This window comes from Sceloporus undulatus, chromosome 5 (genome assembly GCF_019175285.1).
Source record: "Sceloporus undulatus isolate JIND9_A2432 ecotype Alabama chromosome 5, SceUnd_v1.1, whole genome shotgun sequence".
In the NCBI taxonomy this organism is placed as follows: domain Eukaryota; kingdom Metazoa; phylum Chordata; class Lepidosauria; order Squamata; family Phrynosomatidae; genus Sceloporus; species Sceloporus undulatus.
Window position 1 is genome coordinate 145267456 of NC_056526.1, and position 14097 is coordinate 145281552.

The 14097-nt window shown below is 40.6% G+C and overlaps 1 protein-coding gene across 8 annotated transcripts in view; it reads left to right on the forward strand.

The window, feature by feature from the left end:
* The window catches only part of GATB (glutamyl-tRNA amidotransferase subunit B), a 59968-nt gene that overhangs the window by 36037 nt on the left and 9834 nt on the right, over nt 1–14097 (forward strand). For 7 of the 8 annotated variants that reach the window (XR_006103976.1, XR_006103977.1, XM_042467171.1 and 4 more), the window contains 2 exons: nt 4562–4695; nt 5366–5444. The exons of the other annotated variant lie outside the window; for it this stretch is intronic. Coding sequence is in view for 5 of the 7 variants with exons in the window: in XM_042467171.1 (XP_042323105.1) it covers nt 4562–4695; nt 5366–5444 (213 nt within the window). In the remaining 2 variants the exon portion in view is untranslated. The remainder of the gene's footprint in view (nt 1–4561; nt 4696–5365; nt 5445–14097) is intronic. 8 annotated transcript variants of the gene reach the window in all.

Consider the following 14097-nt stretch of genomic DNA (forward strand, 5'->3'; position numbering starts at 1 on the left):
CCACATATTTTTGACCCAGACTCCAACCATTCATGACAATTGGTGATGCTGGCCAGGGCTTGGTAGTTCATTGGGAAAGAACTTGGAGAACACTAGGTTGCTGTATCATTCTGTACCTAGTTATAAATTGCTGTTGAACTCTCCTTGGTAGATGTTGTATTTTATTTAGTGAAAATTATGCATGTAATGGTGTAGAAAAGAGTTTAATTCAGTTTCATAGAAGTTCGAAAGGCCACATCCCTTTGGTAGGCAAGGCCAAAGGCAAAAATGTGGCACCAAAAATGACAGAACATTTTAAAATTAAAATCTTAGAATGAGGAAAAACTTCAGAAATGCTGAGATATTACCAGAATGATGATTTTACAAGAAAAGAGCATGATCATCTGGGGAAGTCCAGAGAGTTTATTTAGCTTCGGGGTCTGAATACCCCCCCTCCTCATCTGCAGTTCATATGTATGTATGAAATTCAAAATGGTATCGATTACCAAAGAGATTGAGACTAATTTTTAATATATTCGTTTTTTACTAAATTTTAAAATTTCATTAAGGTATTAGAAATATGCATGTAACATATGCAGGGGGGAAAAAAACCTCCTGATGAGAGCTCACTTTGAACTTAGTAGGTTTGGAGAAGGGCTCTGATTTTGGAGAAAATTGCACTTGGCATTGGATTTAAGCAAGTTACATTCAAGGGTTGCCTTGTGTGAGCTTATTCCCTAAGCTGACAAACTGTCTGGGAGAAAAATATTCTTCCTATGAGTCATAGGATTACTCCAGTCTTCTGTGCTGAGCGAGTGTTGGTTGGCGGCTGCTGTGCATTTTGATCAACTTCCGAACAGTAAAAACTGTCTGGAAGCAGACGACTTGTCTTAGCCTTTCCTGCAACATAAAAAACTGCGAAAACTAGGTGGTTTGTCATTCAGGAGCAGTTGGTTTTTTAAAAAAAACAAACGAATTTGACAGATGCACACATTGTGTTTCTAACTTACATTTAAACCAAGTCTCAAGACAACAGATTTTCAGCCATTTTAGAAAACATTAGCATAAAGAACTGATGTGGCACTTGACAATAATCAGGGTTAAACTGTAGCTGCTGTGCCCTATTTCATTTCAGTTATTCATTAAATGTATATATTTATATTCCCCCCCCCATAGAACATTATCTCAGGTAAAATCAATTCAAATCAGTTTAGAATAATTTAAATTTAAAACAATGATGATTAATTTAAACAGTCTCAAAATATATTAAATAGTTTAACAATTAATAATAATAATAATGATTTATTTGCCTGCCCAATCACACGGATCCAGGCGGGTTACAACAATAAAATAAAGAGAAAAAATAAAAACAATAATAAATAAAATTATAAAATTAAAGAGAGCGAAGTGAGTACATCACAGTTAGGCCTGATTGAATCGGCGTCTCTTTTTCCTCCCCCCAGGTCTGATGAATGTCATGAGGGAGGGCTCTTCTTCTTGAGGCAAGGATTTTATTTAATTATTAATTTAATTCTTCTCTTAAATTTAAGAGAAGAATTGGTGGACAGAGTGACGTAGCCCAGTAAATGGGGAGTAGAACGAGTAGGGAAGGCCTGCCGGAAAGATTCGCTTAAGAGCCTCTTAAAGGCTGAAGAGTAGAAATGTCACGGATCTCCTTTGGCAGGTCATTCCATAGCTTTGGAGCTTGATGGAAAAGGCCTCTGGGTGACTGAAGTTAGCCTAGATTTTATTGCTGAAGTGATTCTTCTCGAGGACCTTAGAGACGGGCGGGCAGTAATGGAAGTAGGTGATCTCTTAAGTATTCTGGACCTAAGCCATGTCGGCTTTTGAAGGTAATCACCAACACCTTGTACCTTGCCCGGAAACTAATTGGCAGCCAGTGAAGGGATTTCAAAACCAGTGTTATGTGATCGGTACAATGAGTACCTGTAATTAACCTGGCTGCCATATTTTGTACAAGTTGAAGTTTCTGAATTAAAACAGTTTAAAACCTCTACAGATAGGGGCAAAATTGTTACACTTCAAAAGCTTTGATTAAAAGCTATGTTTCAGCCTTCTTCAGGAATGAAGCCAGTGTTGATGTTCTTCAGCTGGTGGACATTTTGTATACTGCGCAAGCTGAAATCTTGTAAGCCTCTATGTTTCCATCCTACCATACAGTCTCTCCTATCTAATTTGTCATATACAGATTGAGTCTCCCTTTTCTGAAATTCCAAAATCTGAAATGCTCCAAAAACTAATGCTTTTTTCTTGGGTGGCTGAGATAGTGACACCTTTGCTTTGTGATGGTTCCGTGTACACAAACTTTGTTTCATTTGCAAAATTATTTAAAATACTGTATGAAATGCCTTTCAGGCTGTAAGGTGTATATGGAAACATAAATGAATTTTGTGTTTTGAGTTGGGTCACATCTCCAAGATATCTAATTATGTACATACAGTGAGGCCTCGCCTTAAATGGGGGATCCGTTCCAGACCCCGTAAGGCAAATTCCACCTATAATCAAGTCCCATTTATTTTAATGGAGCATGCCCCTGTGGCATGCAGCTCACACCCTATTCACCAGATTCGGGTTCACCATCCGCGTGACCTCAAGTCTGCATATGGCGAGCCCATGTACCGCACAGGCATGCTGTGTATCAAATATAGATATTCCAAAATAAATTTAAAAATCCAAAATACTTCTGGTCCCAAGCATTTTGGGTAAGGGAGATTCAACCTGTCTAGATATTTGGATTTGTCTCTACAACTCCATGCTGTGTAACTGTTTTCACTATCCCCTCTGTGATGTAAAATTTTATAGGGAAAAAGAGAGGTGTATGTCAAATTGCTGGGGGCAAGGGACTCATGGATTGGTGAATGTCTGGTGTAGACCCGTGCTCCATCACACACAACTTTATATGGTAAAGACTGCCCCAAAAGGGGGGGCCTGCAGCCATCCCTGTTCATGCCGAATTGGGGCCAGGGCCATGTCACCAGCAGCCCCAGCAGCCCCAATCCAGCGTTTTTCCAGGCCAAAGAGAAGCGGTAAAATGCCTGGAAAAGGGGTGCCCTGGCACCTTAGGCACCCATGGCACCCCAACGGGACCAGCACTACAGAGGAGAAAGGGGGTGTCCCCTTTCCCCTCTGCACAGCCGTTCCAGGACTTTTTTCCGCACTGCCGCAAGGCTGCCATAAGCGGCCTGGGACGGCATGGAGATGTCACGCCCTCACCATACCGTTTGGATGCGGCGCGTGCGTGACGTCATGGCGGCGCCCATGTCAGTGGGATGCCACCATGATGCTGCTGCCGACATGTTCTAGGGTTAGGGCCATGCAGTTGGTGTGTGGTTCCTAATACTAAAATCACCGCGGCCACACTGCTTTTGGCCATCTGTCTTGGCCCATAGAATGCCTTCAGGTTGTGTCATGTCTACCTCAAACCATTACATTATTCTACCACTTCAGTGTCCCTTTCATACTACACAGTTAAAGCACTGTGATTACACTTTAACTGCTTAGAGAGGGGAGTTCTTACTGTCTCACTAAACCACAAATCCCAAGATTTGATAGGATGTTGCCATGGTGGTTAGAGTGGAATCATAGTGACATAATTATGCACTGTGAAAAGGCTCTACAATAAACTACCTTTATAGGGTCATACCATAGGCTGCCAATAGTCATTTTACTTCTGAGCATCCATCTAGAAAAGCAATATAGTCCATGGGCTGCATGCCTTTTTTGCAACCCCCTCTGCACATTAAAGCTATTTTTGTGGCTCATGGAAGCACCTATCAGACATGATCAGACAGTTCATGCCATTTTCACCTCCTACTCATGGCCTGTTTTGAGGTATGGGGCATTTTTTAGTGTCTAGAAATGACTTCCAATTTTCAAAAAAGGCCTCCTGGACCTAAGGGGGACAAAAATGGTCATTCATGGCACTTAAGAAGCTTCCAGAGGCACAAATGTTGAGCTTCTTAGACAAAAAAAGGGGGAGATTGGGGACACAAATGTGTATGGACCTCCAAGTTTTGTGGGTGCTGATAAAGCCCCCTGACTCCTGGAATTTTCAACCCTTGGTTTGAATCGATAGTATCTTGGAAAGTTACTTTGAAGAAGAATGATTTCAGTGATATACAAAAGCCATTCATAACTGAGCAGTGATACGAGGGTGCTCTGAGACCTAGAGTATCATCCTGCCAACACTGAAGTTTTAGATGGCTTCAGCATGTTGTTATATCCAGTATTCTTTAAAGCAAGTTTTGAAACTTTGGATAACCATGAACTTTCCTGTTTGAATTAATCCAATTAACAAACTAATGAATGGTAAAGGTATATGACTTCTGCAGAGAGGCTGAAGTCTTACCTATCAATCAGCGCTATTGAATATTCATGCTAATGCTCTTTTGGAAATATTGTGAAGTTACTTGATCAGACTGACAGCTGGGAATTACTAAGGAGCCAAAAAGTTAAGAATACTGCATGTGTGATGAGTCCAAAAAGGGTTTTTGGAGCGGGAGGTTAGAGGAGAGTTGATTTGGCTGCTAGCTTCTTAATACAGCATTTTATTTCTGAACAGAATGAAGATGGATTAATGGAATTCTTTGAAATGGTTGTGAAAGGAACAGAAATGAATCCCAGAAAAGTAGTTGGCTGGATTCTGACAGATATGCTTGGGTATTTAAAAAAGCATAATCTTGCAGTAAAGGAAAGGTGAGGCTGTCATATCTTCATATTTTTAAAATCAAATGAACCTTATACCAGCAATTAGTCTTTCATAATAGTACAGACTTTTAGTCACTATGCCTAAGCAAAGATTAGGTTAGGACATGTGGCCCTAGAGTGCAGTGTAAGCAAAAGGATTTAAGCTTGTAGTTCAATTATGATTTAATATTCAAGCTTTTCAAATTTGTTTGGGCACATATATTCAAAAGGTCAGTGGAACTACTCTGCTTCACAGACTGCACATGTGCTTGCGTGTGTGCTCACATGTGAGAGCCTTGGCAACAATGTTTGTGTTGCAGTGGCAAAAGGCAATGTAAATTGTGGCATAACTGGGATCAAAAAGTTTGCCTTTGTGAGTTTAAATTGTGTGTACTGTACTAGCATTCCAGCTTGCTGCAAAAGAGTATACATCAGTTTGAATAACTTCTCTTTCAAGGAGTGAAAGAAAAAAGTGTCCCAATTGAAGACGTTTGTTCAGAAGATCAAGAGTATCTTACACATTCCACTAACTTTCCACGGATATTTAGAGACAAGGGGAAGTTAAGCAGAAGTTTCCATGGAAAGAAACTAGTGCAAACTAGTTGTGATGTGGCTACTTCTAAAATATGGTTATCTTCTTTAAGTATATCTGCCTACTTAATTCCCTTTTTGTCTCTAGTCCAGTCAGTCCTACTCTTTTGGCTGAACTTCTGAACCTTCTAGAAAATGGAAGGATTTCTTCTCCAGTAGCAAAACAAGTGAGTACAGTATTCATTTTGAACATTATTTTCCTTTACCATTTGTTTATGTCATAAAGCATTTCAGTCTAAACCTGTAAAATTTATTTTCTGCCTTAGTACAAAACAAACAAAATTTGACTCTCTGTTAATCTCCACAAGCCTTCTGTTTGTGGTCAGGAGAAGGAACCTGTAAGTTATACAGAGGATTAGCATAGCCTTACTGTTGCAACTTGGGCCTATGTGTATAGTATTTACTTTGCAAAAAGTGTCACTTTGAGCCAGATCTAAGGTGCATTCACAGAACTTGGAAAAGTTACTTTTTTTGACTATAGCTCTTGGAATCTCCAAAAAGTAATTTCCTCACACACTATCCATTAAGCAGTATGTATGACGCTTCAGCCATAGGCACTAATTGCATCTGGTTATCACCTGTAGTGCCCTGCCCTTCAGCTGTAGCCATAGGTACTTGTTTTGGAAGTAAGAGCAGGAGTGGAACTTTGTTCTTCTCTGTCTGTTTTCTATCTCCACTTTGTCAATAACCTTTAAGCTCTGAGGGAAAAGAGAAAAGGGTAAACTTTTTCTATATCTGTGGGACAAAAAGCATCTGCAGGACATTTCAGAAGTGGAAAGAAGATGTCCTTGTTCCTCCCAGTCCCCCAGAACAAACTACCATCTCTGTCATAGCTTCAGGTTATATTTTATTTTATATTTTATTTTATTTCAGTTATATTCTGCCTTTCCTCTAACATGGGGCCAATAGCAGCTTACAACAAGGCTAAAGCAAGATAGCGCTAAAAGCATGATGATAAACACACACACAGAATTAAACAAGTTATCGTTTAAAATGCCATTAACTTTTTAAAGTGTAAAATCATTTTTTAAAAACTAAATGAGGGAAGCTATGGATAATTCTTATTTTATGTAGCTTCAGCTTCAGTCCCATGGCTTGTGTACCTGGGGTGCATGAAGTTATGCCAAATATCTGTTTTCTTTTTCTGGTCTAACTTCAACTTGTGCATCTAACTAAAGTGGAATGTAATCTAGAAACTGCCTCTTAGGCTGAGTTACAGTCCCTTGAAAATGTCTGTTTAATTTGAATACTGTACTCTGATGGAAGCATGTTTTTTGTTCCTGTGGAGAGGTAGCACCATACATCATTAAACAATATATTTGCCAGAGTGACATGGCATATGTTTTGGCAAAGTATGAGGTGATCTTTTTAAAAGCATAAGATAAGCCTTTGCACCTGCATGGTGTAAAGCCTGTTGCCATGAAGTAATTAACCAGCATCAAAAATCCAAAACAACAAGTCCAAACACTGTAGTGCTAGCTTAGGAAAGGTATTCTAAATAGATTATGCACAGTATTATTATTTGGACCTTTGTTAGTCAAAATATGCAGAATTTCAAAACCAAAATGAGTTTCTCCACCACATGTGCAATTGTTTGGATATTCAAATATTCACTTTACTGGATATTTCTGAACTGAATAGCAGAATGTAAATACACTCAGCCCTCCACATTCACAGGTTTCACTTTTGTGGTTTTGCTTATTCATGTCTTTTTGCACAAGCTGCTGCTGAACTACCTCAGTTTCCTCCCCCTCTCTTCCTTCTTGACAACCAATGCCACCTTCCCAGTTGTATACACAGAAGCAGTAGTAGTAGCCATTGCAGCCATGGGATCATTTCTCCCCATCCCTTCCTCCTCCTTCCTCTCCTCCCTGTCAGTGATCCCAGAGCACCAGCCTCCTGGTTTTACCTAGATCTTTCTCCCCATCCCTTCTTTCTCCTTCCTCTCTCCACCCTGCCAGCAGTCCCAGAGCCAAACTCTTGGTTTTTAAAAGCCCTCATTTCTTCTTCCCTTTTTGGACTGCCAGAAGCCCCAGCACCTCTACTTTTATATGGGATATGCAGAAGAATCCTGGTAAAACTGGAAAGCTGGGGCTGGGGCTGCTGGCAAGGAGGAGGGGAAGGAAAAAGAAGGGATGGGGGAAAATGATCCTGTGGCTGCAGCTGCTGCTACTGCAGTTTCTGTCTAAATAATTGGAAGGGTGGCGCTGGGTCTGTTGGCCAGAGGAGGGGTGAGGGGAACTATCGATAACTAGTTGTGGTGAATTGGGGTCGGGTAGAGATATTTGCATTTTTTTTCCATTTTTGTGGGGGGTCAGATCCGCTAACCCCTGCGAATGTCAAGGGCTGAGTATACCTTAAGTAACCTGTGTGTGTGTGCGCGCACTTTCAAGTCACCTGTAGACCTACGGCAACTCCATGAATTTCATAGGGTTTTAGGCAAGAGTAACTCAGAGATGGTTTTGCTAGTTCCTTCCTTTGAAATATAGTCTATAGCCCCTGGTATTCACTGGCAGTCTCCCATCCAAGTACTAACCAGGGCTTACCCTTAGCTTCCAAGATCAGATCGAATCTAGTGCTTTAAAGTATTTAGGCCCTTAAATAACATAATACTTAAGAATACAAGTATACAGATGCATTCCTGGCATTCCCTCTTTAACAGAAAGTTTACTACCAGAAGCAGAAATTGCACAGAAAAGTTAAGAATAAGTTCCTACACCATGAAAAAAGTAGAGCAATTCAACATGTTCAAGCAAAGTTTTTATTCACAACTGATATGTACATGCATATTGAAACAATCAAGTTAGATAAGCCTCCATGTATGACTTTCTTTTATCAGCCTCCACTTTTCTTATGATTTTTGGTGGCCAAACTGATAGTTCTGTGCTTTTTGTTTAACTTATTGGGAATAGCTGTTAGATGAGACTTATCTGCTCTCCTGTTTTCTCTGTCTGCTGTTTAAGCATGCTCAGCAAGGAATTCTGGAACTACCTGCTGTTTATCTTGCCTGTTGTAGGCAGGCACAAAATAGACTTTCAGTGCCAGGTTACAGGTTACAGTAGCACGTTTGCAATAAATAGTGCAGTAAACCTTGAACTGGGAAAGAGCAAAATTCTACACTGTAATTGTGTGTGGCTGCCTACAGAAAAGGCATACAGCAGCTACCTCCTAAGCATGCATAAACAGCCATAGAAAGTCTGTGTTTTCCAGCCCTTCTTCATCTTCCTCCCAATGCCAGTACTGCTTAAAAAAAGCCTTCTGGCTAGACAGACAGCTAGACAAAGTAGTGCTGGACAGTTGTTTAAAAAAACTTTTGTAAAAATGTGATGCTTTCTCTGACATATTCCTAACTGTAGATAAAACATGTTGTTATGTATGAAGGTTCTTGATCCCCTGAGATGGTTTGTGAGCCAAATAATGTCTATGTTCTTGACATTAACTGAAATTCATCCAGTCATCTCCTGTGGAGATGCTTGTATAGCTTGCATTGCAAAATCTGAATGGCAAAAGAGAAAATATAGCAGTATTCTGGGTTAACTAAGGTAAAAAACTTCAACTGCAGAAATAATCTGATTAGAGACCACTTTAACTTCCCTGGCTGAGTGCTAGGGAATTGTAGTTTATTGTGGCACCAGAGCTCTCTGAAAGAGACAGCTAAACGTCTTATAAAACTGCAATTCCCAGAATTCCCTAGCATTGAACCAGGGCAGCTAAAGCAATCTCAAACTGAATTATTTCTGCAGCATGTTTTGGAACTAATGCTTATTCTTCATTCTTTTAACTTGTCATTCATGCCTTCAGCAATTCTTTCTTTTCTGTTGGTCCTGGTTATTTTAATGGCATTGCTACCATTTAGTCAGTCTGGCAGCCTGTAGGTAGGATTAGTTTGTTCATTTGATAAAAGAAGAAAGAGTAAAGAAACATTGGAAAACAGGGTGGTTCTTATAGAGAATGGATAGGGAACCAAATTGTGGGAGGAGGCAAGAGAGGCCAGTGTGCTTAAGCAAGATGTGTATGGAGGTGGGTGTTACTTGGCATGTGTATCTCCTCCACCCCATATAAAATAGAGTTCTGCTGCTACAAGTGAATTGGCCTCAACCTGTTAAAAACACCAGGAGACTTTCACCAGCTATGATTGGTGTACCTGACCTATCCTCCAATAATAATAATAATAATAATAATAATAATAATATGTTTTATTTATATACCGTATTCCAAAGATCATAGCGGTGAACAGCAAGTAAGCTAATTAGCAAGTAAGCTAATTTGCCCCCAACAGTCTGGGTACTCATTTTAGCGACCTCAGAAGGATGCAAGCCTGAGTCGAGCTTGGGCCCTTTTGCTGGTCTTGAACTCGCAACCTTGTGGTTTTGAGTGAATGGCTGCAGTACAGGCATTTAACCACTGCGTCACCAGGGCTCCATAATGTCAATCTATAGCCTCCAGCATCTTCATCCAGCATAGTCAACTGTCTGAGGGTGATTGGAATTGTAGTACAACACATTTACAAGGCATCAGATTGTGAAGGGCTGCACTGGATGCTTTTCTGAAATATGTATCATATTCCACTGTTATGTAAAGCTACACCTGGACTCTTCATTGTGCTAAAAAATTGCAGTACAGCGCGCCCGCACCATACGCGGGCGCACCATATGCGGTCTTCAGCGTATGCGCTCAAGCCGCGGGGAGGAAGGGGCGGAGCATCCCATTCAGTTGAATGGGGGCAGGGCATGCACCCGTGGCGCCCTGCCGCCGCCGCACCACCACACTGCCGTGCACGAGCTCCATTGTTTCCAATGGGGCTTGAGCATAGGCGGAATTCGCCTTACACGGCGGGATCCGGAACGGATCCCCTGCATAAGGAGAGGGCCAACTTTATAAGTCTTTTCCATAAAGGTGATGTTGTCCTATGGCCTGGAAACTCTCAAATTAAGGGGGAAAGCAGCAACAGCTGCTGGCGGAAGACACTGAAAGGCCTGGCCAGTCCTGACCCATTTTGTCTGACAGTCCATGGAAGATGGAACATTTTGGCACACATAAGGCAGAGGAAGAGAAACACGCTTGCTTTCCTCTTGATTTTACCTACTAACCTATTTTGTAGCTCAACCTATGAAAACCACTGGGTGACCTCGGGCAAGTCACATGCTCTCAGCCTTGGGAAAGCAATGGCAAACTTCATCTGAACAAATCTTGCCAAGAAAAACCCATGATAGGTTCACTTTAAGGTCATCATAAGTCATAAAAAACTTGAAGGCACACAACAACACGAACAACAACAAACAGTTAACTCATTCGTTGATTAAATGAGCACTGGTTTTATCTAATCGGCAGCAGAAGACAAGAGAGGGCTGCTTTTGGGTCCTGAAAATCCCTGCCTAGACAGCCAAGTTTGGAAGAGTCACTTTTTCAAACTACAACTGGCATGCTGGCTGAGGAATTCTGGGAGATACAGTCCAAAAGAGTAACTTTTCCAAAGCTCTACAAGAGAAGTCAGGCTAGCTCTGTCTGTATTCTCTTTCAAGCCAAAAGCAAAGATGTTTTTATTCAGACAGTTTTTTGGCTTATAAAATGACTAGTTTGCTGAAGTAGGTCTCTTAACTGACAGATGCTATTAATTTCTCTTTTTTATGGATTTCTTTTTAAGTAGTGTCTACTTAATTCATTTTATGGCTGAGATCCTGCATTGGGAAGCATATGTATCTCACACGGCTATACGGGTGTGCCTTACGCAGTTTTCAGCATACGCTGAAAGCCGTGCTGGGAAAATGGATGGTGTGTACGAGCCCCATTCATTTAAATGGGGCTCGAGCATATGCGGAATTCCCTTTACACGGTGGGAGGGGGGGGTCCTTTGCTATAGGCACCAGCAGAGGCTATTAGCAGTTTCTAGGATATCCTTGCAGATTACATCCTTTCATCACGTTGTGGCATAGTGGTTTGAGTGCTGAACTACCACTCTGGAGACCAGGGTTTAATTCCCTGTTTGGCCATGAAACCCACTGGGTGATCTTGGGCAAGTCACATGCTCTCAGTGGCAATAGCAAACTTCCTCTGAACAAATCTTGTCAAGAAAACCCCATGATAGGGTCATCTGAGAGTAACCATAAGTCGGAAACAACTTGAAGGCACACAACAACAGCACATCCAGTTAAAGCAAAGTAGCTTGAAATGTTGCCACTGATCTCCTTTCTTTCTTGCAACTTGGAAATGTTACTCTGTGTTACAGGGTGGATTGAGGGGGGCTTTTGGATTTTGCAACAGAATTCCAACCTCTACAGTGACCAAAAACATGAGTTATGATGATGTAAGGTGGACTTGCAACTTTGTGACTTACTAAAAAGGTGGAAGACAGAGTTTTGATTATAATTCTGGATGTTTCTATTTTTAGTATAAAGGTGGGATATAAATACAGTTAATTGTTTCACTAATAATAGATCACCTACTGAGCTTCTCTGTGTCTTTTTTTTAAAAAAAATCTTTGTTAAAACATTTATTTTTTAAGAGCAGGGGGTTTTAAAGCAAACTCTGAAAGGCATTCAGTTTGTTATCTATTTGAAATGTTCTCTCTGTAGACTTTTAAATTAATAACATGTTAAGTTTTATAACAAATCCAAATTGCAGAATATTTTCACAAATGCAATCTAACAATCAGAATAAGACATCAGCTAACAGTATCATTGTTAGAGCTATCACTGAGTAATCCCATCAAACACAATGTCCTTGTCACTTTGGAAAGAGGACTTTGGTGGGCTTGATGTCTAAAAAATAACAAATATTTAACGATTCTCAGCAGTAGACAGGGAGATTGGATGGCCTTAGGGCAGAAATAGCTATATACACACACACACAACAGTAGATGGATTGTTGCATTTGAGAGCAGGGTAGTTGAACTGCAGCAGTGAAGGCAGAGTCATCAAAAAATGATGAAACGTTTGGGAGGACTAGCCAAACAGAGACACATGTGCAAATGCACACAGACACCCAGTACAACACAATTGGTTGGAAGCAGCTGTCAACTTAATTTTTAAAAAAGTCTATCTTCATGCTTTGTGCAAATCAGTGAAGCTCAGACTGATAAGGGTTGTGAGCGTTATCAGGTATAGTATACTGCATAGCTGTGAAAGCAAGGTTCTCGCAGGAAATAGTCTTAAGTGTCTTGTATCACACAGTTACAGACTCTCTTTCCCTCACAAAATTATGGACATTCCATTCAGAACCATTTCAACGTATGCTTATTTGCTAGCTCCATTATTGATTATTTCATTTTCACACAAGGGCATTTCAGCAGAGCAATGGCTTATTTTTCATATATTAGAGCCAAATATTATTATGAACCCTGCCTGGGAAGCTGCACAGACCACCACCTTTTAAAGATAAATAGGGAGATGCCTTGTATTGAACAAAGCTAATGGGCCATCTAGTCAAGAATTATGTTTGTGAACCCTGATGGGTGCAAGGTCTCTATAGTTTTCCTCCAGTTTTATTTTCTCCAGTGCAAATCTTGCATGCTTGATGCACTCAAGTTCACAGTTAGTCTCTAAATACCAAGCAGTACATCTTAAGAATAATAGAGAGGTTTATCATTCTCTCGAGGCTATCTGGGTGCTGTAACTTGCCCAGCTTAGGATAAATGAAAACTACTAGCCTGATGAGCAGTTCCTTTAAGAACATCATTGACATTATATTTGTTCATACGTTTGTGCTGTGTGCCTTCAAGTTGTTTCCAACTTATGGCGACCCTAAAGACAACCCTATCATGGAAATTTCTTGGCAAGGTTTTCCATTGCCTTTTCTAAGGCTATGTGACTTGCCCAGGGTCACCCTGTGGGTTTCATAGCTGAGAAGAAATTGAACCATGGTCTACAGAGTCATAGTCCAGTGGTCAAACCACTGTGCTATGCTGACTTTCACATATTTGTTTGTGTTGCTTACATTTTTGTATTAAGTGCTAACCCAATGGAATATGAATTTGTTGGCTTTTCCCAACACTAATCACTAATTCACTGGACACTTGAATGTATTCTAGGCTAACTCAGATCTCACAAGGATGCAGAAATTCCTTGCAGCTTTGGAGTTAACTTCTGAAAGGCAGACCCACACTTACATTTCTTTCCAGATGACACCCATGTATGGAGAAGCCATTACATTGGTACTCAGTTCATCAGCTTTTTTTCTTTTCACATAACTGAAGGAACCAAGGGAAGGCAATTCAGCATTTCTGTGATAAATGTGAAAACTGATTTCAAGCAGTTATTGCCTAATGTGGCCTTTCCAGATAGCTGAAGCTGTTCCTTAGCGGAATAAGCCACAGTCTTTTGGGCACTAAAGATTGCATGGAGTGTTGACTGTGGGGCTATGCATGGACGTATGCACTTTACTACATAGGTATAAGGGCCCTAAGTGTCCTTTTTCCTGCTGCTAAGAGTCAGGGGTGGGGGAGATAAAACCTCTCCTATTGCTCAATTCTTCACTTGAAAAACAGTGATCTTGGGACCCAATGACCAGCCTCCAGTAAAACAAATGCAACTTGGTACAAGGTACAACTAATTTAAATAGCAGCTCACTGAAGTATCAGTCTGTGGTCTGCTGCATAACCAAAGTACGTTTATTCTAGGCCTGGCTGATCTACCATCCTGAGAAAAATTTCATCTGTGGCGGTGGATGATTTACAACGTGATTAGTCTAGCCATCTCATTTTAATCTTGTTTTGTGTCAAGAATTACTAATTGTGCCATGGAGTTAAAAAGCGTGCCCATTTTCTTAAGTTTCATTGAATTAGTAGAATGGAGTTTCCAGCGTGACAGTCATTTCTGCACTGGC